General features: G+C 34.7%; 1 protein-coding gene across 1 annotated transcript in view; it reads right to left on the bottom strand.

Annotated features, from left to right (window-relative positions):
• The window catches only part of LOC129228439 (cubilin-like), a 93,391-nt gene that overhangs the window by 32,546 nt on the left and 33,016 nt on the right, over nt 1-27,829 (bottom strand). Inside the window, exons 5-13 of the mRNA XM_054863120.1 lie at nt 23,604-23,854; nt 22,338-22,368; nt 21,711-21,860; nt 17,785-18,030; nt 15,991-16,122; nt 14,111-14,347; nt 10,663-10,791; nt 8,671-8,901; nt 4,463-4,597 (exon numbers count right to left, since the gene is read on the bottom strand). Of these exons, the coding sequence (XP_054719095.1) occupies nt 4,463-4,597; nt 8,671-8,901; nt 10,663-10,791; nt 14,111-14,347; nt 15,991-16,122; nt 17,785-18,030; nt 21,711-21,860; nt 22,338-22,368; nt 23,604-23,854 (1,542 nt within the window). The remainder of the gene's footprint in view (nt 1-4,462; nt 4,598-8,670; nt 8,902-10,662; nt 10,792-14,110; nt 14,348-15,990; nt 16,123-17,784; nt 18,031-21,710; nt 21,861-22,337; nt 22,369-23,603; nt 23,855-27,829) is intronic.

The raw sequence follows: 27,829 nt of genomic DNA, 5'->3' as shown, positions 1-27,829 counted from the left end.
TTTAGACTAAATTCATAACTGTACACAAATTCGTTCGTGTAGAAAAGAGCAATTTTATGACTCAAAATATGAATTTAGACCACCTTGGGTCTTTTTATAATTCCAAAAACCCGCTTATATAAATTCCTAATTAACAATTTACCTTTGTGACAAATTTGGAAGAAATCCGACGAAAACTGTGGATTTATAGAAGGAACATACACACACAAATGTACATCCACTTTTATATATATAGATACATGTAGGGAAGCCTTGACCACATCCCTCCCCTTTAAAAGATAAATTCCGAATGCGCTTTTATGCATTACTATGATTATTTTGCAATTTATTTGCTTTATTAGTACTTTTACTCCATTTTTTTGACAGCCTGGAGCGACCTCTATTAAACCGAATTAGGTTATCGGTTATAGTTGAACCGAATTAAAGATTCGACGTAAATCAAGGAATAGTATAAAGAAAATTTATAGATTGCAAATTGGTTTCATAAGGATCATAGAACATTACATTAAATTTCTGTTACAAGATTGAAATAGATGAGGTTTTAATAAAAGTATTCTAATGCTGAAACAGTCGAAGATTGTACGTCAATATTGAATGCAGTATTATTACCTTATTCATGTTTGTACTTTCTCTGCTATTAATGGGAAAAACACTGATCAAAAATTACACGCAACCCTTACTGTTGTGGATTTTATAAGTAAACAATATTTAAAAATTATAATTAAACGGTAGCATTCAAATTAAGTAGAACCATGAGTAGCATCAATGGATCCCTGGGGCTTCGTAGGTCGCAGTTTAAGAAACGATGTACACAGCATCATTTCTTACATCTACGGCGTTCTCGCCAAACATGCTTTAACGCTCATCGCTACGCGGCATTGACGGCCGTCGTTCAGGATACGTTTTGTGTTGATTGCATTTGAAATAGCGCCTGGTGGTTATATGCTGATAACCGTTTTCATTTGGTTTAAACCAAGGTTCACAAACTTAACGATTAAAGTTAATCTTTGAAGAAACTTCATCTAGGGCAGTTTTTTACGGACTTTTCATTTAGACTAAATTTATTATACAAAAATTCGTTCGTGCAGAAAAGAACAATTTTATGACTCAAAATATGAAATTAGACCTCTTTGGGTCTTTTTAAAATTCCAAAAACCCGCCTAGATGAATTCATGAGCAACAATTTACCTTTGTGCCACATTTGGAAGAAATCCGACGAAAACTGTGGATTTGTATAAGGAACATACACACATACCCACACACCCACAAACATACATCCATTTATATATATATATATATATATATATATATATATATATATATATATATATATTATATATACATATTTCAACTCTTAATTTCTTCAAGTTAAAATTACTTGCTATACTTGCACTAGAATATATTTTACTAACATCACATATAAGAACGAAAAAAAAAAGTCAATACCTATGTTATGAAATATGATATGCTTTCGAGAATACAGAATGATTACAAAATTACTCCTAGAATGGAAGTTATACCAATTTGAAAATGAAGGAATCAGAAGTGTTATCATTGTTATATTAATTTTGGAAGATTGATTTAAATCATTACTGGATTTTAACCACAATTATTCTAACAGTTTTTACAAAAGATTGTCTTTAGACTTTGGAACATCAGATGACTGAGGAGCAAAAAATTTGCAAACTGAAGCTATAAGAAACCTATAAGTTTTGTTTCCAAAAATTGGCTAGCTTTATGCATACATATTGTTGAAAATGTATCTAATTTGATGCTGCTGTATTATCGCAAACGGGACGAAGACTACTTTGATGATCAAAATTTGACGTTTGACTCCAAATTATGAAATTTTCGAGTCTGACACTTGCTTACTGCTAATAAAGACAGTAAAGTAAACAGGTTATAATCAAATATTGTCGCGATAATTCGTAACAGAGCATATTGCCATTTTCCCTGTAGTTGTTTACAATTATTTTTTTAATTTGAAAAAGAATGATTTACACAGAAGTTGTTTTGTATCAGCAGAATAAACAGAGTTCGTGTTTGATGGTGAGATAGGTGGGTGCAATGCCTCCTCTTGATCTTTTAAATGAAGCATCAAATTGAAAACGTTGGAGGAAAATTGCCAAAAATGTTCAAATTATTCATGACCTTATAAAAAAACATTCATAAAAAGCAATTATTTACATTTTTTCCAAAATGTTGTTAAAATAAAAATACATAGATGCTTAATTTCATTCATTATACATTCCATTACTCGCCAGGTAAAAGATCTCTCAGGTATTCGTTTGACTTTACAAAATTAAACCCCTAGTGCAGTTTCTCATCGCAGAGAGCTCAAATGTCTCCATCTAGTGGAAACTCGGAGTAAAAATTTTCTGTGCCAGTCACATCCGCGCCTTAATGGTAGCATATGAAAGACTAGACGCCAGAGGAAACTTATGTGATGGAATTTTTCTATCCATGTTTGGAAACTTAGTATGGGATAACTTTTAGTTTAATGTTAACTTTATAAACTGACAATAATTTCTTTGCCACTTAATATAAAATTTTTGTTAACTAATTCTAACTAATTGCTCTATCAATTTCAATGATTTAATTAATTTTAGTTAATTATCATACTTTCACAATTAGTTCTAATTAAATTAATTTTTTTACGTAAATATGAGCTACTAATTCTGCTTTAGCATGTCTCCTCTTTTGAAGTTCGTGCAACCTTGGACCCCCCCCCCCCCCCTTAACAAAGTTCTAGCTACGTGCCTGTTGCGAATCAAATAAGATTGCGAAGCAATCTTCGGTGGTTAGGGAGCGGTAACGAGCAGGGGGCAGAGCCCCCTAGTCACCTAAAATAAAGTAACTGTCTTTGAAATTTTGTGAATATGGACTGCTGCTTCCTTGGTGGGAAGGGACGTAATCATCGACCAATAATTAATAAATTCGATTAACAAAACTTAGCTTTGAGCAACTAACTTATTTTAGAACTATGCGCCATTTGTTATTATTATTTTTCCTTCTGCAAAGTTTTAGTTATTTATTCGTTTTTTATTATTTGCATTTAGTTCTTTTCTATCTTTTGCGTACGTACAAGACTTGAACGTAGAAAGACTTTCTTTTCCTAAAATTTCGTGATATTTCGCACAAAAGCTGACAGTCGAACTAACACAAAACCATTTTCACAAAGAATGCGCTAAATGTTCTAAGACATTTTAATAATAGTTTTTTATTTTATACCGTAGTGAATGTCAACGGCTGGTTAAAGGACTCCTTTGAGTTTTACGAATACTGATTTATTGGAAAGTTCATTTTCAAATTTTGTGAACGGTCCGATTTGGGATCTAAAGAAGGCTTTAAAGCTGAAATTTGTATGACTACTTATGAAACGGATCCTTGACGAACATTTTGGTCAAATTAATCTACGCCTCGCAAGAGGAGTGCAGCAATGGAAAAATTACCCTCCTCTCTTTCCAAGTTTTTCTTGAGCAATCACGATTGCTTATTGTTCTCATTTGACCGTTTTTGATATTCCGTGCCTTTTTCAGCTTGAACGAGAAGCCTCTGCAGCACCACCGCCCACAGTCCTCTGCAGGCGGCGCGGCGCGGCTGCTCCGGTCCTGAGCTATCCGCTTTTCCTGGTCGGAGGCGTCCATGTCCTACACACACACGCACGCTCACACATACACACGCCTACGTGCATGCACACAGGTCTACGCACACACACATATGCACACAACTATGCACATGTAACCGCCCAGGAGGAGAGGCAGGCTTGGGGGGGGGGGGACAGTAGCTGTTTCTAGAAACAATAACTTCAATGAGTAGGGTCCTGTCTCAGTTCGTGATTGCGAAAAACATAATTTGAATTCAAAATTTCAAAATTCAAATTAATTTTTCTTTCTCTCTCTTTTTGTTCGAACTTTCAATACTTTAATTCTTTATCTTGTTTTGACTATTTTTGCAAATGGAAGCATGCATCTGGGACTAACAGTTGCGAAAATAGAGGTTTTTGTGGGTTTAACCGGAAAACGCTGATTAGTCTTATCCAGGGGCTTGCTCAGAAATTTCGGGGCCCGTCACATATGACTTTTACGGGCCCCCCTCCACGTTGTTTCCCCCTATGTTTCTACATATATTTCACCCCTCATTTTAGAAATCTTGGGCTCCTTCAGGTTCGGATCCGGGCTAATAGGTGTCCCTGCTCTCCCCTGTGCACGCCCCTGGTCTTATATTTAAGTGCTTTCGGAACAATCTCAACTTACGGTTGTAGAATTATTCGCTTTGGTGATGACTTGCGAGAAGAATTTTACTATTGAGCGATTGGTTGTCGCTTAAATTAAACATTTAAAAAATCAACACACATTTTTTAAACGTTAAAAAAAACCGTAGTAATTAAGGGTTAAATCTTTTTTTCTAATATCCGCTAAAACGCTACAGATAAAAGAACATGCATTTTTTCTTGACTTACGTGGTGGAGGAAGTATGCTGCAAGAATTCGGTATTTGTCTGACGACAATATCAAATCCACGCCCAGCTCCGATGGAATCTGTTACAAATGTCAACGTCATGACATCACTTCCTACTGAAGAATAATCCAACGCCTCTGAAATGACAAGAAACGTACACATTATTAAATATGTAACTACTTTTTATGCTTGCAGGCTGCTGTCCTTAAGGCCCGGCTTTATTATTAATAATATTGCTACTTTCCAGGCTTGCAGGCTAAAGTTCATCCAGGTTGTTTCTGGCTGACGTTTCGCCTGACAAGTCCCAGGCTTATTAGTAATATCATTACGGATATTACTACTCTCCAGGCTTGCGGATAGCAGTCCATCCAGATTGTTTCTGGCTGGCGTTTCACCTGACATGCCTCAGACTTATTATTATTAATTTTACCGATATTACTACTCTCCCCAGGCTTTCCGGCAGCAGTCCATCCAGGTTGTTTCTGGCTGGCGTTTCGCCTGACAAATCTCAGGCTTATTATTATTAATATTACCGATATAACTACTCTCCCCAGGCTTGCGGAAAGCAGTCCATCCAGATTGTTTCTGGCTGGCGTTTTGCCTGACAGGTCTCAGGCTTATTATTATTAATATTACCGATATTACTCCTCTCCCCAGGCTTGCTGGCAACAGCCCGTCTAGGTTGTTTCTGGCTGGCGTTTTGTCTGACATGTCTCAGGCTTATTATTATTAATACTCTCCAGCCTTCCTGGCAGCAGTTTCTCTAGATTGTTTCTCGATGGCGTTTTACATGACAGGTCACAGGCCTATTATTAAGAATTAACTGCTTTTCAGGCTTGCAAGTAACAGTTCAATCCAGGTTGTTTCGAGTTAACGTTTCGCTTGGCATGTATCATGATTAATATTAATAATATAACTACTTTCTGGGCTTGCTGATAGCAATCCACCAAGGACATACAATTTATATCTTTGTTGTTTGTCATCAATTTTGAAATGTCAACTAATTTGAAATGTTAATTATGTTAATAAAACATTAATTTTTCATTTTGATTCATGTTATGGCTTTAACTAAACTCATTCGACCGAAATTTTACAGTAATCTAGGAATTTTTACTTTTGAGAGTAAACTTTCATCCAGATTTCAGTTAATGATAAAATATCAAAATTATACATTTTTGAAGTTAAGTACATTATTATTTTTTATTTAACGTATGAGATATCCAGAATTCAAGGATATTTTCTTCACTTATTCAATTTTAGTTTAACAAAACAAAATTAATTTGAGTTAAATTGTGATTAAAAAAAATCAGTCTATAGTTTGTCCAGCAGTGTATAAAAAAAGATCAACTGTTTTATCATCTTTAGGTATTAATCATAAACCAAAAAATAAGCACAAAAGATAAATAAATGATTGAAACCATAACAATACAGATGTCTGAAATAAAAATTCAAACAAAGTTCTCTGAGCTCTGTTTCCGCTTTTCTTACACAATGGTAATAGTAAAAATTTTTTCATGCAGATTGCTGAACCATGACACACAGTTCTTGTCTCTGCCCTGCGATGTAGAACGTAAAGTTGTAATGGAAAGCTTATAGACTCAAATAAGCAGTATGACTCTTTCATTTATTTTAATAAGGTGAAAGGAAATTAGTTTTTTTTTTTTTTTTTAATTTTTTTAAACTGGAAATCAGCTTTCGAAACCTACTTTCAAAACTTCCAACTCGAAATAGCGTTTGCGTACAACACAGCTAATGAAGACTCGTTTGCGGTTGAAAAATATTTAGCAATAACAGGTACTGTTCTTTACAAGACAAAAATGTGCATTCAAAAAAAATTAATAGAAATGATGAGAGAAAAAACTTTTTTTGGTTAGTATTTTTTCTTTTCTCTTTTTCTTGTCTTCTTTTTCATTTGAAGAAGAATAATGTGCACTACGCGAGCATTCTATAAATTTCCCCAAAGTAAACGCATGTTACCGACCATAAGGGGAGCCCATCCCCCTAAGGTTGATGACCTACCCTCTTCAAATTCAACAGAGTTCTCCTAGAACGAGAGCCCCCCTCCCAAATGAGATCAAAAACCCTGTGAAATCCTCTCTCCTACATCTTGACCATAATATTTCAATCATAACGTTCGTAATTGGTAGAATATATTGTTGTTTTGTCGCAGCGAGTCTGAGCCGAGTCTGAACGTGGATGTAAAAAAATAATAAAATAAGATTACTATTTGCATCATATAAAACTATTTATAAAAAAGAGGAAAGACAACTACTTTTTTTTTACGAAGCTTACACAGTAGCACTGTATTACTCTAGTACTAACAATATAATTAGTATTATTTAAGACTCGCAATAATCAGAGTAAGAAAAAGTCGCAAAATTTCATATAAGCGCCCTTCTCCACTCTCACCCTATAAAACATTTTTTCTGCACGCCACTGAAGTGTTTAGTTCGTTTTTCCGCTAGGTCTTGATAAAAGTAAATGAATTTTAGAAAAAAATTGTTACTTTGCCTAGCCAGTGTATTGCCATGCAAGAAAAGCAAAATATCATTTTTGTACTAAATGATATCAGGTAGAGAAACTAGAGTTAAAGGGTAAAAATGAAAAGTAAGGCATTTTCTTGTTTATGCTTTGTCAAAGGAGAAAATCTTATATTAACTTGATATGAGCACGCTACTTTTTCCCTTAAATGATGCACTAAATAGATAAATAAATAATTATACGTAAATAAATAAAATGAACAAATGAATTTGCAGTTTAAATGAAAGCACCTTTACGAATACTTCTAAATAGTTAACATTAAAAAGTTATAAAACTAATCTCGTATAATATGTGCTGGAAAAAATTTGAAGTATGCTTCATGTGACAGTGTAATGCGTTTAAATATTGCAAATCAAATGTGTTTACTGCCATGGGCAGGTAAACAGCTGTATCTTGTGTTTTCGAGATATTTGAAAGAAACGCGTTTTGGATTCCATACTAACGATAGGAAAATGTTGGAACTTTACGTTTTTTTCGCGATTTTTTTTTCAATGGAAACAAAATAAGCAAGCTTGTACAATAAAGCTAACATACAATAGATGACAAAAAAATAAAATGCAGTTACTGCCCCTTACCTGTTTACGGCAGTTCAGATGTATTTAAACAGTAAATTAATGAACTATTAAGCGTGAATGAAAAAAAAAATGGGAATGAAAATGTGCTCCTCCATGAGCTCCAATGTGCTTCTTCCATAAAGCACGTGCAAGAGAATGCCTTATTTTTCTTTTTGTCCTTCAGTTGTACAATTGAGGCAGTGAGAAGCAAATGGATGTAAGTGTCAAAATTAAATTGGAGATAACCAGTACACATGGTATGATAACCTCTCCTCTGTCTTGGGGCAAGAGATGATACTAGTAGCCCTGGTAGTTGATGCTATACAGCATGATTTAGAAAAAAAAATCAATGAATGCCTACCTAGGATTTTATCTTTAAACGCGTTTTGCTCAAAACTTGAAAATGTCCACTTGCATCCCTGTACTTCATCACATTGCCTCAATTTTCCGGCTGAAGTGGCGAAGACATCTTGTTTTCCTTGCATGACAGTACGTTGGCAGAGAAACAACTTTTACAGCTTTCATTTGTTAGAGAACTAAAATATAAGGTACTTGCACAAAACTTGGTAATGACGCCATGGATGCTGTTTATTTTATTTTCGAAATGGATGTAACGAAATATACAATACAAAATATGGAAAATGTTGGGACACTTAAAAAAAAAAAAAAAAACTTTTGTTTGCAGATAAAAAGTTTTTTTTCAACTTGTGTTGTAACTTTATTTTTATGTAAAAGTTATAAATGATAATTTATATTGCTGTTGCATTTCAGCACAATTTAAAATCACATTTTAACTCTTAATGATTTGAAGCTGGGGCCAGTAATATTCTTCTTCTAAAGCACAATATTTTCGAACCCTTTACTTTTTTGGTGTAAGTAATTGACACTTGATTACACACAATGAAATCGAAAATCATTAAACAATATAATTAATTGATGACAGGCTAAAATTGATGAAAGAAAAATTCCAAAAACCTCGGAAATGTTTTCGAGCATGATCCATAAGGTTTTACTGCTGGGGGAATAGTAATTTTGTTCGTTAATAATCGTAATGAATAACTTTGAATAATACTTCTCCATAAAGGTTCGTAATTAATGCGCCGCTCATTACTTACTTGGCAAAAGCTGGCTACCACATAGCCTGCTATGATCAGGTAGCTCCAAGTAATCTTCACTGCAACCGGCACTGACTGCTACATCAAAAGCTCGAAAATCCAATTCAACAGTACAAGTACTTGGCTCTGGCCTCCTGATCTTGTACTGGCATCTGAGACCAGAAGTATAGTAACGAGGGTAACCGGGACTAGTTATGCGTTCTGCTGAACTAGTCACTTCTCCTCCGCAATCTAGAACGAAAGATAAAACGTCACTAGAATGTATAATACATATATATATATATATTTTTTTTTTAGTTTGAGAGAGAATTTTTGGGAGAGCTAATTCCCACACTCATGGATATTGAATTCTAAGTTTTTATTTATACATTGTAGGAGCCGACAGAGTGGTGTAGTGGTTAGACGCTGGCCTCTTACGCTCAAAGGTGCAGGTTCAGTCCCGGCTCCTGTCGGTAGATTTTCAAGACGCAAAAAATCGACAGCTTTCATGTGTCGTATGATTATGCGGCATGTGAAAGATCCCTCGAGTATTCGTTTAGCATGGAGTATCTCTTGGCAAAACTAAATTCCTAGTGCTGTTTCGCATCAAATATAAGTCCAGGTGCCTCCATCTAGTGGGGAAACTGGGCGTCAAAATTCTCGTGGCAATGGCGTCCCACCGAAAGTGGTGCCACGTGAAAGAGTGGTTGCTATGCCGGGGGATCGTAGTGGGTCTGCAAAAAGCCAGTGCTTCTACCGCAGCCCTAATGTTCCAGAATTTCGCAGGTTTCTACCAGCTTCATTTGAAAGACAAAGATGTTAGCGAAAATTTTTCTGAACCACTACAAGTTGCATGGATACAGACTTCTCACTTATGGAAACATATTTTAAGCTAACAATGTAAAAATGTAATCTCTTAACTAGGTGTTTCGCCAGCTGAGTTACGGGGTGGGATTAATTGAGCCCAGGACGAGAGCGAAATGCAGTCTCTGGCTATTGCAGCTTTGCGTGTATTACAGGCAAGTAAGCTCTTCAGTATTTGTTTGCAGTTCTGCTTTAGCTTTTAGCTTCCGTCATATTTACTCTAGGAGCTTTCCTGGTAAATCAGGAGGATGCCAAGTTATTACGATAAACATATTTAAGTTTTCTTGGAAATTTATTCGGGAAACACTGGTTTTAATTGGGAAGGTTTCTGATTTTTCCAGAATCACCTTTAGGCAAATTTTAGGAAGGTTTAGAAGACTTTCTCTTAACGGGAGACTTTCCTGTTTTTTCCAGATATATTACTGGCAGAGATTGGGCACACAAGATGCTAAATTGTTTTTAAGGAACACTCATCAATATTTTAGTCTATCTGAAATTCGAATATAGGAGGTTTTCCATCATAATTGCTCTGCTTTATACAACGTAGCAAGCTATATCTTTGCATTTCTTAACGCATGATAAACACCTCATATTAAAGTTCTGTAGAAAATAGTGTTTTTTTTTCTTTTAATTTAAAATTAGGACCAAGTTCTAATTTATGCAGTTTCTTTTTTATTAACCGATTTTTTGATGGCAAATATAAGTCCCAATAAGTCATAAAGGGCTAAAAGGCCTTGTGCTAACAAAAGGAAACGAGTGGTGGTGAAAAGAAGACAGTGCATTTTGTTTATTAACCTAATTGCAAACCCGCTATCCTGTCTTTCAAGGGGCTCCAACTCTGCTCATTGCAAAAGAATTTCAAAGAAGGGCCCACTGGCTGGTCCAAAGTGAAATGGTTTCTAAATCAAACATCTACAAAGTAATTAGTTACTGAATTTAGTGCCTAGTTTTTTAACTATTTCTTAGGAAAATTGTGGAGCTTATAGGTGCTTGAAACTACAATAACAACTTAAAAACCTGAAATTATTTGGGGAAAAAAATTTTTCTGTTTGTTAAACAACGTTTTAAATATATCTTTTTATAGCGAAACAATGCAGAAATATTAGAGTACTATTCATAATATATATAAATTAATAAAAATAAAATTACCTGATACAGGTGTACTGCAGGTATTCCTCCGTTGTGTCACCTCTATGTCGAAACCTCTACCACTGCGGTAACTATCGCTGAAGAAATTCAGTGCAAGAATATCACTGCCAGCAGGAAAATTGAGAATGCCTAGCGGAAGAGACACATTTGTGCAATGTTGAAACATTTGGAAAATTGCAAACTGTCTGCTGAGAAGTTAAGAAGGGATAGGGAGAGAAATATATTTTTGTAATGTTTGGACTTTTGAGAAATTGCTAACAGTCTGAAGGGAGTTGAGAATGCATAGAGGGAGAAACATAATTATTCAATGTTAAAAAATTCAGGATATTGCTGACAGTTTACATAAGAGTTGAGAATGCATAGACGGAGAAATATTTATTCAATGCTAAAACATCTAGGGAATTGTTAACAGACTGCTGAAAAGTTGAGAATGCATTGTAGGAGAAACATCTTTATTCCATGTTAAAACATATAAAAAATTACTAACAGTCTGCAGAAAAGTTGAGAATGCATAAAGGGTGAAACATTTTTCTGTAATATATAATAACGGGGAAATTGCTAACGATTCTCATGGAAACTGAGAATGCTTAGCAGAAACAATTTTTTTCTTTTTTACGTTAAAGCAATTTGGAAATTTGGGATAACCCTTAGAGAAGTTAAGAATGTCAAGCGGAAAAAGTAACACCTTTTTTAAAAGTCGAGGGACTGCTGAAAATGATCTACAGGCAATCTCTCTTTCAGAATAAGTGTTAATCATCAATAATCTTGCGACTGTGCACAGAGGTGTGTATGAAAGTCAAACTATCTAAGAAGGTGTGAAATATACGACACTACGTTTTTTGTCAACGTAACCGAGCACATTGAGACATCTGTCTTACCGCTTGATAAGCTTCAGGAAGTCTTCCTGAAAAACTCAGATCTTCGCATACGGAAGAAAGCGTTTAACGACTGTGGACGATTCGAAAAAATCAACCTGACCTTCTCTGATCGGACGTTCTGATGTTGGATGACAATGACAAACCATACTCGGTGACAGCGACACAAAAGCCCACTCTTGCTTGGGAGCATCTACAACATCCGCCAATACAGTCCTGATGTTGCACCAAGTGACTTCCATATGTTTCCGGTTTTGCGGAAAAGCGCTTTGGAAGCAATGCTGAAGTCAAAGAAGTTATTAAACGCTTCTTCCGTATGCAAAACCTTATTTTTTCCTGGAAAGCTTTTTGAAGCTTATATCAAGCTGTATGACAAATGTCTCAGTGTCATTGGTACTTGTGTGGAAAAATAAAGTTACATCTTATCTTTGACGCAACATTCTATTTTTTGACTCTCATAGACAACTCTGACCACAGTCAACAAGGGAAACTTATTTTCCAACTCTATTCGTACATGAAACTTTTCTACAATCGTTAGCAAATATCATGCAAGAAAATCGATTAATGGACCTCCCTCCCTCCAATGTATACTTTTGAAAAAATCCTTTTTGTTCGATAATCTAGGAAAAAACAAATGGCCGTGTTCTCGCATGGTTAAAATCATTTCACCGGCTTTATGTATTCTGCATTGATTCATCTTTAAGTATAGTCGTTTTCACTAAACCGGCGCACGGCCCCGGGTGTCTCTAACGTATGGATGTCAGATTCAATCGTCCAAATATTTGAAGACTAAAATTGAAAAACGCATAAAATGCCATTTTTTTTTCTTCTTTTTCCGTAAAACTAAGTAAATGCCAAGCATTTCACTGTGGGAAACGATTTATATGCCTATCTCCCTAAAATTAGTTAGATTAACGTTGTTAGGGTCCACCAGTGGAGCAAGAGTTAGCGCCTTTCATTGTAAAAAAAAAAACTCCGAACGCTAGAACTATTGCAAAACAAAACAAAAAATAAATAAAAAATTAAATAAATAAAAATTATATTAATTTGAATTTTTGGCATCTTGAATTCAAATATTGTCTTTCGCAATCACGAGCGTGTGTGTGTATGAATGCGCGTGTGTGTTTGTGTAGGCGCATGTATGCGGGTGCGTGTATATGTGTGTATGTATGCATGTGTGTGCGTGTTGTGTATGCAGTGCTGTGTGTGTACGCGCGCGTGAGTGTGTAAGCGTTCGTGTGTGTTTATGTAGGCATATGTGTTTGTGTCTGTGTGCAGGCATGAGTGTGTGTATGTGTGTGTGTGTGTAGGAGTGTGTGTTTGTGTCTGTGCGCAGGCATGAGTGTGTATGCGTGTGTGTGTGTAGGATATGGACGCAACCTGGAGAAGGTTTTCGCAAGAGGAGCAGCATCGTGAGGCCGGTCGACGCGACGGTGGTGCTGACAGAGGGTGCTGGTGGAAAAATAAAATCAGCGTAACATCAAAAACAGTCAAGTGAGAACAATAAGCAATCGTGATTGCTCAAAAAAATAAATAAATAAATAAATAAATAAATACATAAATAAAAAAAAATGGTGCAGATATTACTGTACGAGATAAAGATGAAAAAAATGCTCTGCACTACATTGCTTCATTCAAAGGAAAACAAAAAGTTACATGTTTAGAGTTGATTTTAAATTCCGTGGAAAAAGAGAAATTTAGTAAAGCTGCAAACGCCACTGATCCGAAATGTTACTGATTATTTTAGTGAAACGTTTCGGGATTTCAATGGCTTTTATCTACTTCCTGAGAAAATCAAGTATCATTGTCAAAACGTTTCCTGAATTGCTTCAAGTTGCACGAATGCAGACTTCTCACTGTTGTGAAAAATATTTTTAGTTCCCAGTTCAAAGATTAACTGAGCGTTTTATACTAAGTGTATTGGTGTCAGTTCGATTATGACCCGTCCAGCCTAATTAAGCTCCCAAAGAGCGGAGAATAAGTCTCTGGGTTCCGCAGCTTTGCTAGAATTGTTGCAAGCCAGAGAGGTGCTTTCAATACTAACTTAGCGTTGGTCTAAGTTGCAATAACTCTTCTGGAGCTTTCTTGGCAAATCAGGAAGGCGCCAGACTGTTATTTTGAACCTATGTAAGTTTTTTCTCGACTGACTTAAACAGGGAAGATTACTGAATTCTTAAGAAAGATTTCAGGATAATTTCAGGAAGGTTACAAACATTTAGAGGAAAACATTCCCGTCTTTTGCAAGGTATGTTACTGACAGAAATTGGGCACATTAGATGCCCCTTATTTTCCAGGAACGTTTCTAAATCGTTTTTGTAGTGTTGTGGTGTAGAGCGCAGTAAGTGCCAATGCCATTGAAGTTTATTGAAGGTTACTTATCTAGGTCTCTTTTTTTAAGTGCCTAGTCCATAATGCAAGAAAATGGAAAACTCAGTAAGTGCCACAATCCGTCTGGAATTTTATTTTTGATGCAATGTAAACATTTTTATTTGGCACTCACTGCGTTTTCCCATTTTGGTCTTCATTTTCTTCCTAGTTTTCAAATCATGTTGTCAAATCGTTTAAACACTTACGAATTCCATTAGTGGTGCCACAAATCCTTGATCTGTCGGGTAACATGAGAAAGTCTTTGGAACATTGGTCTCTAGAAAACTCGATATCGAAATTGAGAAAGTTCAGTTCGACGGAACAAACTGTTGGATCAGCTCTGTGGATGCTAAACGTGCAACGCTGATTTGGAGGATAGTTAGAGGGATAGCTGGGTGATGTGAATCTTCCGGTATAAGTGCCAACTTCTTGATCACAGGGACCTAAAGAGAACAAAAAATACATTTTCAGGGAACATAAAAACGATACCAATGTTGGATGAAAATTCGACTTGTCCTCGTCTGTTTCTTTCGGGAAAAAAAATTCTGTAACTAAAAATAAAGGTCTGACTATTTTTTCAAAAATATTTTCAGTGTATTTATAGTTAACTTTCCATTTTAAAATGATTGACAGACAGTACCTAGAAAGCATAAGGTTTGCTTAAAATTATTTATTGAATTTTGCATTATAACGACTTGGTTTGTTACGCCTTGCACAACAGGGGGAAATAATAATATTTTAAGTCTTTTGCTACAACTAAAAATAGAAAGATACACATTAATAGCCTGTTTTTGATTGGCTAATAAGCTTCCGTTATTTTGTCTATGCTTAAGCTTTACTAATTATTGGCATTTAATCCACTTTGTATAGTTTTCTTTAATGCATCTATGAAATTTTGTAAATAAGAAGATGATTTCAAGAGCAACATCAAACTTGCATACAAACGTAACGTAACATCACTTTAAATACTTCAAATGATTTGGATCAATAGAAATAAACAATGTTAAGAAAGCACAAAAACTGAAAATTTTATTAAATACACACACTGGAAAAAAATTTGAAAAGTTACTGGGTATTTCCGTGTTACGTTTCGGGATTTAAATGGTTTTTATCAGCTTCCAGGAAAAATCAAGTATCCTTGTCAAAAAGTTTCCTGAATTGCTACAAATCGCACGAATGCAGATTTTTCACTGTTGTGAAAAATATTTTTAGCTCCCAGTTTAAAGATTAACTGAACGTATTTATAAAGTGCATCGGCTTCAGTTCAATTACGGCCCGTCCATGCTAATTAAGCTCCCAAAGGGAACGAATAAGTATGGACTACGCTGCTTTGCAAGAATTGCAGGCGGGTAAAATTCTCGTCATTTACTTGTAATTCTGGCTTAGCTTTGGCCATGTTTGCAATAATGCTCTTGGAACTCCTTGATAAATCATCATCATGAACGCATGCTCCTTGATAAATCAGGAAGATGCCGAGCTGTTATATTATACATTCCTAAGTTTACTCTATTTTTTCCAGACACGACCGGCTTTTAACGGAAAGATTTCTGAATTTCTCAGGAGGGCTTCCAGGATAACTTCAGGAAGGCTACTGAATTTTATCGGAAAATATTCCTGGATTTTGCAAGATATGTTACTAGCAAAAATTGGGCACATCAGTTGCCCATTATTTTCCAGAAACGTTTCTGAATCGTTTTTACAGTGCAGGTTTCGGGATCCAAATAAACTCTTTCAAGAGCAACATCAAACTTGCATGTATACGTAACGTAACATCACTTTAAATACTTCAAATAATTTGGATCAATAGAAATAAACAATGTTAAGAAAGTACAAAAACTGAAAATTTTATTGCATACACAGGTTTCGGGCTCCAAATAAACTCTTTTTCCTAGCAGACGAGGTGACCTCATACCCGAAAGAACATCCGCCAAATTACATCCTAATTCATCAATAAGCTCAGTTTCATGTTGACCAACGTGTGTGTCGCAATTTTCTATTTTTATGCTTTGTCAACATTGTTTCGATCAATTTATTTTCTGCACAAAAGTAGTAGTATTAAAAAACTGAAATAAGTACTGTAAGCTACCTTGTGAACCGTGACCTTCGCATGTATTAAACAATTGCGTTACATGTATATCAAATCCTGGATTTTGACCGTAACCATCACTGACGAAATACAGGTTCACGTAATCACTATCCTTCGGTAAATCCATCAGCTCTGGAAAAAAAGGACTTATCATTACCATTTATGTCTGATACCTTTTCCACTGTTTAAAAACAAATACAAATCAATATATATATATATATATATATATATATATAATACAAAATATATATATAAAATGCAAAAATTTTTGCATTTTTATGAATCTATATTTTTAATAAACAACAATATAGAAGCATTTAGATATATTGATGACAATATTATTTTTAATAACAATGATTTTCACAATTTACACAAATGAAACTACTGCTGAAACAAACAAATAAGGATGAGTCAGTTAATTTCCTTGATCTCAATATTCAACTGAATAATAAAGTTCCCATTATAGCTTTGTATGATAAACGTCAGGATTTTGATTTTAAAGTGTATTCTTTAATTCATTTTCACAGTTGTGTCAGTAGAAAAGTGTTCAAAAACATAATCATTTCACAAATTATTAGATATAAAAAAATATGCAATAATAAAACAAATCTGAATACAGCGATTCGAATTTTAACTGCTACCCTAACTGAAAACCAATATCCGGAGCATCTTACGAAGCATTTCATTTGCAGTCTTGTGGAGGACTAGCGATAGTCAATTGTCAGTTCCTTAATTTTTCTGCTCCATGAATTTGATGGTTGCCTGTTCTTTCTTTTGATTTTGAGTTCAGGTATGAATTTTGTTTCTCTTGTGGTTTAAATGTTGTTCTATTTTCTTTGTATAAATCTTGTATTTTTCGTTTTAAAAGGTTCATTGTTTGTATTTCATGTCATGCTGATATTCTGGACTTTCAGTAACCCACTTGCTTGTTTTGTGAGATGTCGGGGACAAGTGCTGCTGTTTTAGGCAAATTTCGCCAGCAGCACTCACGAAACATCTCATGGTTTTTCCCTACCCTTGGGGAGTACCCCCTGATGAGGCCCCAGGGTATTTTGTCATATATATATATATATATATATATATATATATATATATATATATATATATATATATATATGACAAATTTAAACCGATGCCTGAACAATTGGGAGAATAAACCAGTGAGAATAATGCATTATAAACTGTGTCCTAAAAATCAAAGTACAGCAAACACATGTATTTAGCATACGACTTGAAGAAAAGTGAATACTGAAAAAAAAAAAAAAAGAGCTAGTAACAGTATTTGATTACAAATGCTGTAATATTTTAAATTTTTTATTCTTACCCGATCCTGAAGTTCAAATTAATATAAAAACCATTGCTCATTGGAAAGGGTTCGAAGAAGGGCCACTAGATTCGTCAATGGATTTTCATACTGAAATTACGATTCCGGGCCTAAAAAGCTTAATATGTGTAACCTTGAGCAAAGGAGAATCAGAGGAACACATGATCCAGTTATTCAACTTTCATTAAACACTAACTTTTTGCAACTATATGCTAAATTTTTGCACTAATGCATTGTTTTAAACTTTTCATATCCAAAGCTAATCTTGAAATTAGGATAAATTACTATCAACAGGGATGTAGGCAGTTGGAATCGTTGACATTAAGTTGTAGTAATCTATTAAAAAAACCCTTGAAGGCATATTTTTAAATTATGTATTTTAAATTTTTGAAATGAAGTTACCCAGTCAGCAAAAAGGGCAACCCCAGGACAAAAACGTTTTAATGATTTTACAAAACTGTTTCCTTTACGTTTTCCGGTGATGGTTCCACACAGCCTGTTCAAGCTAGGAAGTGTGAGGTAGTCCTTGCTGCAGCGGGGTCCGCTGTATTCCAAATCGAATCTTCTGAAGTCGAGTTCCACGCTGCAGACGGATGGGTCGATTTTACGAACCGTAAATCGACATCTCTCGTTGGGACCGTAGTGGTTGGGAAACCTCGGGGATGTGAAGTGCCCAGTCACAGATGCAACTTCTTGGTCACATTGCTCGACAACACCTATTTGTAAAATTGATTCATAAGTAGAGAACAATATGTTAGCAACATACAACAGGGGTGTCTACGGGGGGGGGGGGGATAATGGCGCAAGTTGCGCCATCAAAATTTTTGGCGAGGATTTAAAATTTATTTATTTAAATTTATTTGTTGATTTATTTTTAATTTTGTTTATATATTTTATTTTATTCTGTTTACATTTGATTTCATTTATTTATTTAGTTTTTGTGTGTGCGTGTGTGTGTGTTTGTCATTGGCGTAGCGCAGAACTTTTCTAATAAAATAATAATGATGATAATAATAATTAAAAATAAATAAATAAAAATTATTTAAAAAAAATAAATAAAGCATATTAAAACGAGCTGATGTGTGCATCACATGACTTCCTTTTACACCAATTCAATGTCATTTTCTCATTATTGGCAGTTTTAATGTGATTCAATAGTTTACTCTCTAAATATCAACAAGAGTGGCCAAATTGAAACCAGATTTAAAAAAAAAAAAAAAAAAAAAAATCTCCAAATTTGTCGCCAAGTTGGCGACAAAACTTGGCGATCAAAAGGCTGGCGATATATTGCCAAGTGTCCGCCCAATTATAATATCACTTGAGTTTACATCGAAATAAACAATGATTTCCCCTCAAAAATGGGCAAAAGACCCCATTTGGAGCATCCGAATGCAACCAAAAAGGGAGGTGCACAACTAGACCCCACTAGGAGTCTACGTACCAAATTTCAACTTTCTAGGACGTTCCGTTCTTGAGTTATGCGACATACATACACACATACGCACATACATACGTACATACAGACGTCACGAAAAAACTCGTTGTAATTAACTCGGGGATCGTCAAAATGGATATTTCGGGTGTCTGTACGTTCCTAGGCATATCCACGTGTGGTTGGGTTGAAAAAAAAATTCAACATTCATTCGGGGGTGAGCAAAATGGAAATTAAGGCCGATTTTTTAGTGAAAATTTTTTCGCGAATACAATACTTCCTTTTTACTTCCTTTTACAAAAAAGGAAGTATTGTATTCGCGAAAAAATTTTCACTCAAAAATCGCCCTTAATTTCCATTTTGCTCACCCCCAAATGAATGTTGAGTTTTTTTTTCGATTCGACCACATGCGGAAAAGTGCCTAAGAATGTATAGACACGCGAAATATCCATTTTGACCATCACCGAGGTAATTACAACGACTTTTCTCGTGACGTCTGTATGTATGTGCGTATGTGTGTATGTGCGTATGTGCGTATGTATCTCGCATAACTCAAAAATGGTATGTCCTAGAAAGTTGAAATTTGGTACATAGACTCGTAGTGGGGTCTAGTTGTGCACCTCCTATTTTGGTTGCATTCGGGTGTTTCTAAAGGGGTCTTTTGCACCTTTTTGGGGGGAAATCATTGTTAATTTCGATGCAAACTCAAGTGGTGTTATAATTTGGCGGTCACTTGGCGATATATCGCCAGTCTTTTGGTTGCCAAGTTTTGTCGCCAACTTGGCGAAAAATTTGGCGATTTTTTTTTTTTTTTTAAATCTGCTTTCAATGTGGCCATTGCTAGTGATATTTAAAGAGTTAGAGAGAGAATCCCATTAAAATTGCAATAATAGGGAAATAGCATTAAATTGGTGTAAAAGGAAGTCATGTGATGCACACATCAGCTCGTTTGTAAAAGGAAGTAAAAAATGAATAAAATTAAAAAGAGAGCTAGAAAATAAAAAATAAACAAGGGAAGGAGGGTTGAAAAAGAATGGAGGGAAGGAGATTTTGAGCCTTTTTGAACTTAAGGGAGGGGCACCCCTGGCATAAAATGATAGTTTTAATGAGTTTTGAATTAAAATTGAACTGAGTAAAACTTAGTGGATAAAACAAATATGCTAGAATTACGTTTTATTTGATGTAGGTTTGTAAATGTCTGCACATCAGAGCTAGACTAACGTAAATCACATTATTGCTACTTTGCAGGAGAACGAAAAAACTTTCGTCTGGTGCATACAAAGGATGCAGCTCGCTGTCTTTTGTGCTAATAAGTAATTATGAAGGAATATTTCTTAAAGAATTACATTGTGATGACTCGATGCGGAATAAGATTCTACATATAAAGCAATAATAACCATTGAGAAAGGATAAAATGAAGGGAGAGTGAAGACTTTCATTCGTGAAGCCAAGGCTCCAAGTCATGTGATAGATCTTAAAGCAAAGCATTGCAAGAACTCAGGTTTCCTTCGCTTGTTTCACGCAAAACGTGCCAACCATTCGTCATTGTTCAGTCACGTGACTTGGGGTCTTTAGGTCAGCTTTCACTAAGTCAATGATTGAACTTGCTCCCTCCATTTTAATCCCTGCTCTAAGGTAATAACCTAAAAATTACCGTTTTTGTACTTACGTTAGTCTGGCTCCGAGGTACAAAATTTTTAAATACGTAAGTGCTGCCAGAACCGAAGCCTCTGATGTAATTTGAAAAACTCGTACTGTTCGATTGCTCGGATTTAAAGATGGGTTAAAATGATAACGGCATAAGTTAAAACTTTTAAATTGAGTAAAGCATGAATTTGTGTGCGTGGGTTTCTCTAGTTCCTCTATTAAGTGTTTCAATTATAAGAAAAAATATTAAAATATATTGGCCACAAGGAATACATGAAAATTATTCACTAACCAAAACCGCTGTTTCAGGTGAGAATGACAGTGGCAAAAGTTAGTTTCCATGCTGCTGCTTGAACCTTAGAACAAGAATTAGTAAATGGAGGGAGCAAGTAGAATAATTGGTTTAGCAAAAGCTGAGGCAAAGACCCCAAGTCACGTAACTCAACAACGACGAATAGTTGACACGTTTTGCGTGAAACTAGCGAAGGAAACCTGATTTCTCCCAATGCTTTGCTTGAAACTCTATCACGTGACGTGGGGGTTTTGCTTCGCGAATGAAAATCTTCACTCCCTCCATTTTATGTCTTTTCAATGGATTGGACCAGCATAAGAGGAGCCTCGCTCCCTCCATAAAAATGAATTTTGCAAAGAATGAATAGTGCAAAATATAATAAAAGAATCGCACTATTATAAGGCATGTTTTATTTTTAATTAGTATCGCATCATATACAAAAAAAAAATGTCGAAAAAATATTCAGTCTAGATGATCTGAAATGTTTTTGTGGTTTGATATTAATAAAAGATTAGTCGATCATTTTTTAAAGTTTCATTGATTTGTAGATTGTTTATTTGATTTATGTTAAAGATTATTTAAAAATTTACTTGTAACTACTGATAAATGTTATTCCAAAGAGTAGATATTTATCTAATAATATAAGGGAAATATGTAGTTGACAGAAATAAATAATCTAACTTATCTGCTGAAAAATATAAAACTTTGATTTATGTCAAACTGGGAGTTTTAGTGTATCTGATCCGTTTCTATCAACATTTTATTATTTTGAAAAACGAAATGGAATCTTCCGTAAGAATTGGGTTGACAAATCATACTTACCCTTACATGGGGGTACTGGGATCAAAAATTGCCAAAATGATCTTACGTAATTAATGAATGGCCCCTAAATGTTGAAAAAAAAAATACTCTCATTCTTGCATTTTACTCAAATAGTTAAGTTACCGTAAACTTTGCGTCGTAAAGTCAATTTTTAATGTAAGTGACGTTATGAGTCATCATCAGTTATCTGCCATCAGTCATACCTGGTCTTGGTGTTCTTGCCGGTGGCGGAGAAGATGAGCAAGAATCTGGAACTTGCAATATCTCTATGTCGAATCCTTTCCCAGATCCATATCCGTCACTGATGAATGTGAAGGTTAAAAGGTCACTGCCTCGTAGAAAATCGACAATTTCTACAAAGAAACAATTATTTCCATTTTATTAAAGAAAATGTTTCAGTGTTATGCGAGATTTTTTTTTCTCTCTCACACTTTTATGAATTCAAAAATGAGTACAGCTCAATAAAAATAAAAAAATAGTTGTAGATTATGAGCATATGAAGTGCAGTTCTGATTCATTTAAGCTTTTCACTCTACCAAATACAGAGTAATTCACAAATTCGGCATTTAATCGTAATAAACTAATGATTTTTCTTTAACTTCATTGAGCTATGGCACATTTAATTTGTTGTAGTTACCAAAATCTAACAATTAACATGATAAACTCTTGAGTCTATTAAGGTTATCAATGCCAAAGAGATCAGAAGGGTATATGGAAATTAAAAAATCGTGCTAGCCAATTTTTGAAAAATTAAAAACTCCAAAGTAAACATAAACAACACACTAATTGAGTAATAAAACACTGCCATACTATTATAATTAGTATCTCACTAGCAATTTCTTTCACTGTTGTTGTCTTCTTCTTGGGAAATGAAAGTAGAAGGGATATGTAAATAAAGTCAAACTGCGTTAATGCGAATTCTCGTAAAGCGAAATTTTGCTTAACACGAAAGAAATCCCATTTCCCGCCAGATAAAGCTAAAAATTAGCGCTAAATAAATTGTTGAAGATAAAGATGATTTGGACGAAATCTCGCTTAAGACGTAACACAAATTTTTAAAGTTAAAAAAAAAAAAAGAGAAAAATAGCAATAACTATACAAAAAAAAAAAAAAAAAAGAGAGAAAGAAAGGAAAAAATGATTAAGATTAAATGTCTGGTTTTCAGTTACAATTTCCCTATTTTAAATCAGTAATATTCTTTTTAAAATTCAGCTGTGTCTATTTTTCATCAAAGAAGGAAACTACAGGAAAAGGAATTAAGTTCTATTTGGCATTTTAAATATCGAATATATTGTTTTCGCTGGAATAGAATTGTGAGACATGTATCCTGAGTACAGTTATTAACACTGAGATTATAGGAAGGGAAAATTGTTAAAAATGTAATTTCAATGAACTCTTCTTATTATCATATTTTCTTAAAACAGATGTAAACATTTTTAAGAAAGCCATAAATTAGTATACAATGAAAAATTAATGCTACTCATTTTCAAATGAAAATTTAACTGTTTTTCTAGTGAGAGGCATCAATTGTTTGTGCAGTAAGAAATCCTCCTGGGAAGGGACTGACATGTCATAACTCAGAGTTTTCTCCTTGTTGGAAGGGGGGGGGGGGTCAGGGTCTGATTACAGAATGGGCCGACTATGCCATGGCCTAGGGGCCCATAATGACCAAAATTATTTTAGCCAATGACTGAAATTGTTTTATCCAATGGCTAAAATTGTAAAATTTGAATACAGAGGGCCCCAAAAAATTATTTGGCCTTAAGTCTCCTGATATCTTAGTCGGGCTCTGGCGAGGGGGTCATAGCAGTCCCTGAGCACATATACTAACATACTAGGATTGGTAATATGGCTTACTACCAACGGGTTCTCAGTCAGGGGAAGGTTTCACTTCCAAACCCACTCTTCGTTGTTGTCCTGATGTTGTATAAAGAGTAAAAAGTTAAGAATAACGAAATATTTTAAAGATAGGAAAAAGAGTAAAAGGATAGTGCCCCCTAAATGAAAATAAATGGCCTTATGTCAATAAAATATTTTTAAATTTCAAGAAAATAGCTCTGCAGCAGGGAGCTAAAATCAATCATAGGACATCTTACTTCTAGATGGGTAACCAGTACAAGTCCTTGACAAGTCTGGGGAATTCCAAGTAATCCTCCCCTGCAAGATCCGGAAGAATGGCGTCCGAAGTCAAGCAGGCGAATTTCCAGCATGACCTTGCAGATTCTAGCGTCAGCCCGTCGGATGGTGTAAGCACAGCGTAAATTTGCCGGATAACCATTCGGATAGCCCGGAGAAGTCAAACTACTGGTGAATGTGTCGATGTATTGGTTACAAGCACTTGGACCCACTGTAAAAATAAAAATATTATCAATTTCAATATATTCCACTTTAGAGTCCTCCGCATTGAACAAATGAAAAAAAAAAGCATTGTAACATTGTACCGATATTTGTACGGTCTGCAATTTTACCGTACAAATATCGGTAAAATTGCAGACATGTTTTTCAGGTTAACAACGAAATGCAACAAAAGGTGCAACAGGATGTGCTACATGATGTGCAACAAGATGTGTTAATGATGTGCTACAAGATATGCTAATTATGTGCAACAAGATGGGTTAATGATGTGCAACATGATGGGTTAATGATGTGCAACAAGATATGCGAATGACGTGCAACAAGATTTGAGAGTCCCTGCGTAAGAAATACAAAATCATTTCACTGTAAGAAAATTTCGAAGCGTCACAGATTATTTCCGGACAAGGCTCCGGGATTTCACTAGTTTCTACAATTTCCAGTGAAAATGAAGTTTTTTTTTTTTTTTTTTTTTTTTTTTTTTTTTTTTGCGAAAAGGTTTCCTAAATTGTTTGAACGCAGATTTCTCACTGGTGTGAAAAATATTTTTAGCTACCAATGTTGAAATATGCACAGCATTTTCAGTAAGTATTTCACTTTTTGTTCTACTATGGCGCGTTCAGACCCGGAAGAGGGCAAAATCGGGCTCTGGATACAGTAGCTGTGCGAGACTTCTCAGGCAAATATGGTTTTCGGTACTTGCTTTTAATTTTGCATTAGCTTTGAACGGTTTCGCTAAACTGCTTTAAGAGCTTTCATGGTAAATCAGGAAGGTGCCCAGGTATTGCTATAAAGATATATAATTTTATTGGAACGTTTCTAATTTATTCCAAATACGTGATTGGCTTTCATTGGGTAGGTTTCTGAATTATTTTATCGATCGTTATATTAATTTTCATCGTTCGATAATTTCTTCAGATACGTAGACAGAGTTAGGCTCCTATACATGAACTAATGCTGATTACGTTTTAGTGACAGCCTCAAAGGATACCATCGATATTTTAAAAAAATTACAGCATATTCATATGAAAAACAACAAAAATTTTTTTTAATGGCTGGAACTATACTAGTTAATAATGTATCTACACGGAAAAATAATATATATATTTTAATGAAGTAAAAAAAATAGAGCTCATTTCGAAACAGAGCTGAAGAAAAAAATTGAACTATCCTTATTGTAAATGCAACTTGCTCCAAAAAGCAAGAAATAAATTTATTGTTAAGCAACTTCATTACTACTATAAAACAGTATTTTCAACTTTGCGCAAAAGAGATTAATATGTATATAAGGGAGTCAATTACGAATACCAACTTAAATGGACTCTAAGAGAGTCAACAATACACTTAAGTTTCCCACCCCAGTTAAATAACATGCGCATACACTACAACGCTGGGAAACATATTGCACTAACAACAGTTATAGCTTTACATATTTTCGTCAACATTAAAAATTATATTTAAGAGTAGTGTGGATATTGCTTAAAGACTATTTCTTATTATATTGCACAATTCACAATGGTAGTTTGATTCGTTTCTTCAAGTCTGTTTTAAAATCGGTTCTGAATATATTTTTGAAAATTTCCCACAAAATATTTACAACAATTTCAAGCACAAGAAATAAATAAATTGTACCTTTTTGCTCAAAAGTAAATGTAAATTTAAAACCTTGATAAACACATTTGCATTTGAAAAACGAGCTGATATGTGCATCACTGACTTCTTTTTACTCCAATTTAATGTCACTTCCCCATTATTGGCATTTTTAATGTGATTCAATACTTTACTCTCTAAATATCACCAACAGTGGCCAAATTGAAACCAGATTAAAAAGAAAAAACAAATCGCCAAATTGGTCGCCAGGTTGGCGACAAAACTTGGCGACCAAAAGACTGGCGATATATCTCCAAGTGTCCGCCAAATTATAACACCACTTGAGTTTACATCAAAATTAACAATGATTTCCCCCCAAAAAAGAGGCAAAAACCCCCTTTAGAAACACCCGAATGCAACCAAAAAGGGAGGTGCACAACTAGATCCCACTAGGAGTCTACGTACCAAATTTCAACCTTCTAGGACATGCCATTCTTCAGTTATGCGACATACATACGCACATACGTACATACAGACGTCACGAGAAAACTCGTAATTAACTCGCGAATCGTCAAAATGGATATTTCACGTGTGTATACGTTCTTAGGCACTTATCCACGTGTGGTCGAGTCGAAAAAAAAAAAAAAACAACATTCATTCGGGGTTGAGTAAAATGGAAATTAAGGTCGATTTTTGAGTGAAAATTTTTTCGCGAATGCAATACTTCCTTTTTTGTAAAAGGGAGTAAAAAATGCTGACATATATGTGTGTGTTGTGATTTGTATTTCCATCCATAAACTCATATCTTTTTGCACAGAAAAAACTGTTTCTTGCAAAATTAAAACACGTGTCTGCAATTTTTTGCAAATTTGTTTCTTTTATTTAAACCCTACCAATCCCCACCGTTCCAACCTTGGTGAGGGTTTAACCGGATGTGGTGATTGGGGGAACAGAACAGTCTCCCTGGATTTGTGTCTTTACAACGTTGGTAAATTTTGCATTTAAATATCTAGAGTATCATCTTCGTGAAACCCTTTACTGTAAATTTGGTTTCCTTACCAAAGCGGTCTTTCTGCTGTAAAGCCTGTTTCAGATGCTGTAGCAATAATATTTACCAAAATTGGTCACACTAAAAACCGTCTAGCTTATTTCGTATTTTTGCGTCTGATCTCAAACCCGCTTAATAAATCCGCCCCCTCCCCCAGGGCATGTGTCATGTGATTAAAAAAACTTTTTATGTTACAACTCTAACAGAAGAAATATTTCGTTATTAAAGACGATTATCATTCATTTATTTTTTTAATCTCAAATATTGCAACTTCCACTTTTATTGCTGTTTTTGTAAGTCGAAATACTTATACTGTACATATTATAATTACCATAATGTATACAGTATGAACTCATTTGTATCATTTGAATAAAATATTTTAGAACAAAACAGTCTCTTAATTCTCTATCGTGTATTTGTTAAAGTTCATTTAGTATGACAATGAAATGTTCCCTTCCTTCTTCAAATGTGTGTTACAATAATTTTAATAGGGTACAAAATTCTATTCTTTCACAAAGGTTTGCTTAAAATATTTTTAATCGACATTTGTTGTTTTATAATAAAATCTTTTTTTTTTTTTGATTATTAATTTTAAAAACTTTACATCGAAGTATCTATACGCTTATTCTGCCTGATACATTTATTTAAATTTAATTAGCCTTAAGTGGTTACCCAGCAAAGTGTCTTAATATTTTTAATACACTAAAATACAACAGGTCCTTTCTGTTTTTACTTCCTTTTTCATAGTAAAGGAAGTATTGTATTCGCGAAAACATTTTCACTCAAAAATCGACCTTAATCACATTAAAATTGCCAATAATGGGGAAATAAATGTGTGTAAAACGTTTTTCTCCCTTCGGTTCCCAACAAACTAGGGAGGAAAATATTTAGAGTTTCCTTGCTTACTCCAAGGCACTATCTTCTTTACTAATAATAAAGCTGAATGTCTCTCTGTCCGGAGGATGTCTGTAGGATGTCTGTAGGATGTCCGGAGGATGTCTGTGACGCGCATAGCGCCTAAACCGTTCGGCCGATTTTCATGAAATTTGGCACACAGTTAGTATGTAGCATGGGGGTGTGCACCTCGAAGCGATTTTTCGAAAATTCGATGTGGTTCTTTTTCTATTCCAATTTTAAGAAAAAAACTATCATAAATTACGAAATTATCATAACGTGGAACCGTAACATGGGCACAAGCCAATTGGCAAGATACGAAATTATCATAACGTGGAATTGTAACGTCGGTACAAGCCAATTGGCGAGAAAATTCACCATACATTATTTGTAAATATACAAGCGAACCAAAAGACCTTTAATTTTTCTATTACGGGC

The sequence above is a fragment of the Uloborus diversus genome, chromosome 8 (assembly GCF_026930045.1).
Source record: "Uloborus diversus isolate 005 chromosome 8, Udiv.v.3.1, whole genome shotgun sequence".
Lineage (NCBI taxonomy): Eukaryota > Metazoa > Arthropoda > Arachnida > Araneae > Uloboridae > Uloborus > Uloborus diversus.
This window is presented reverse-complemented; position numbering and strand designations above follow the sequence as displayed.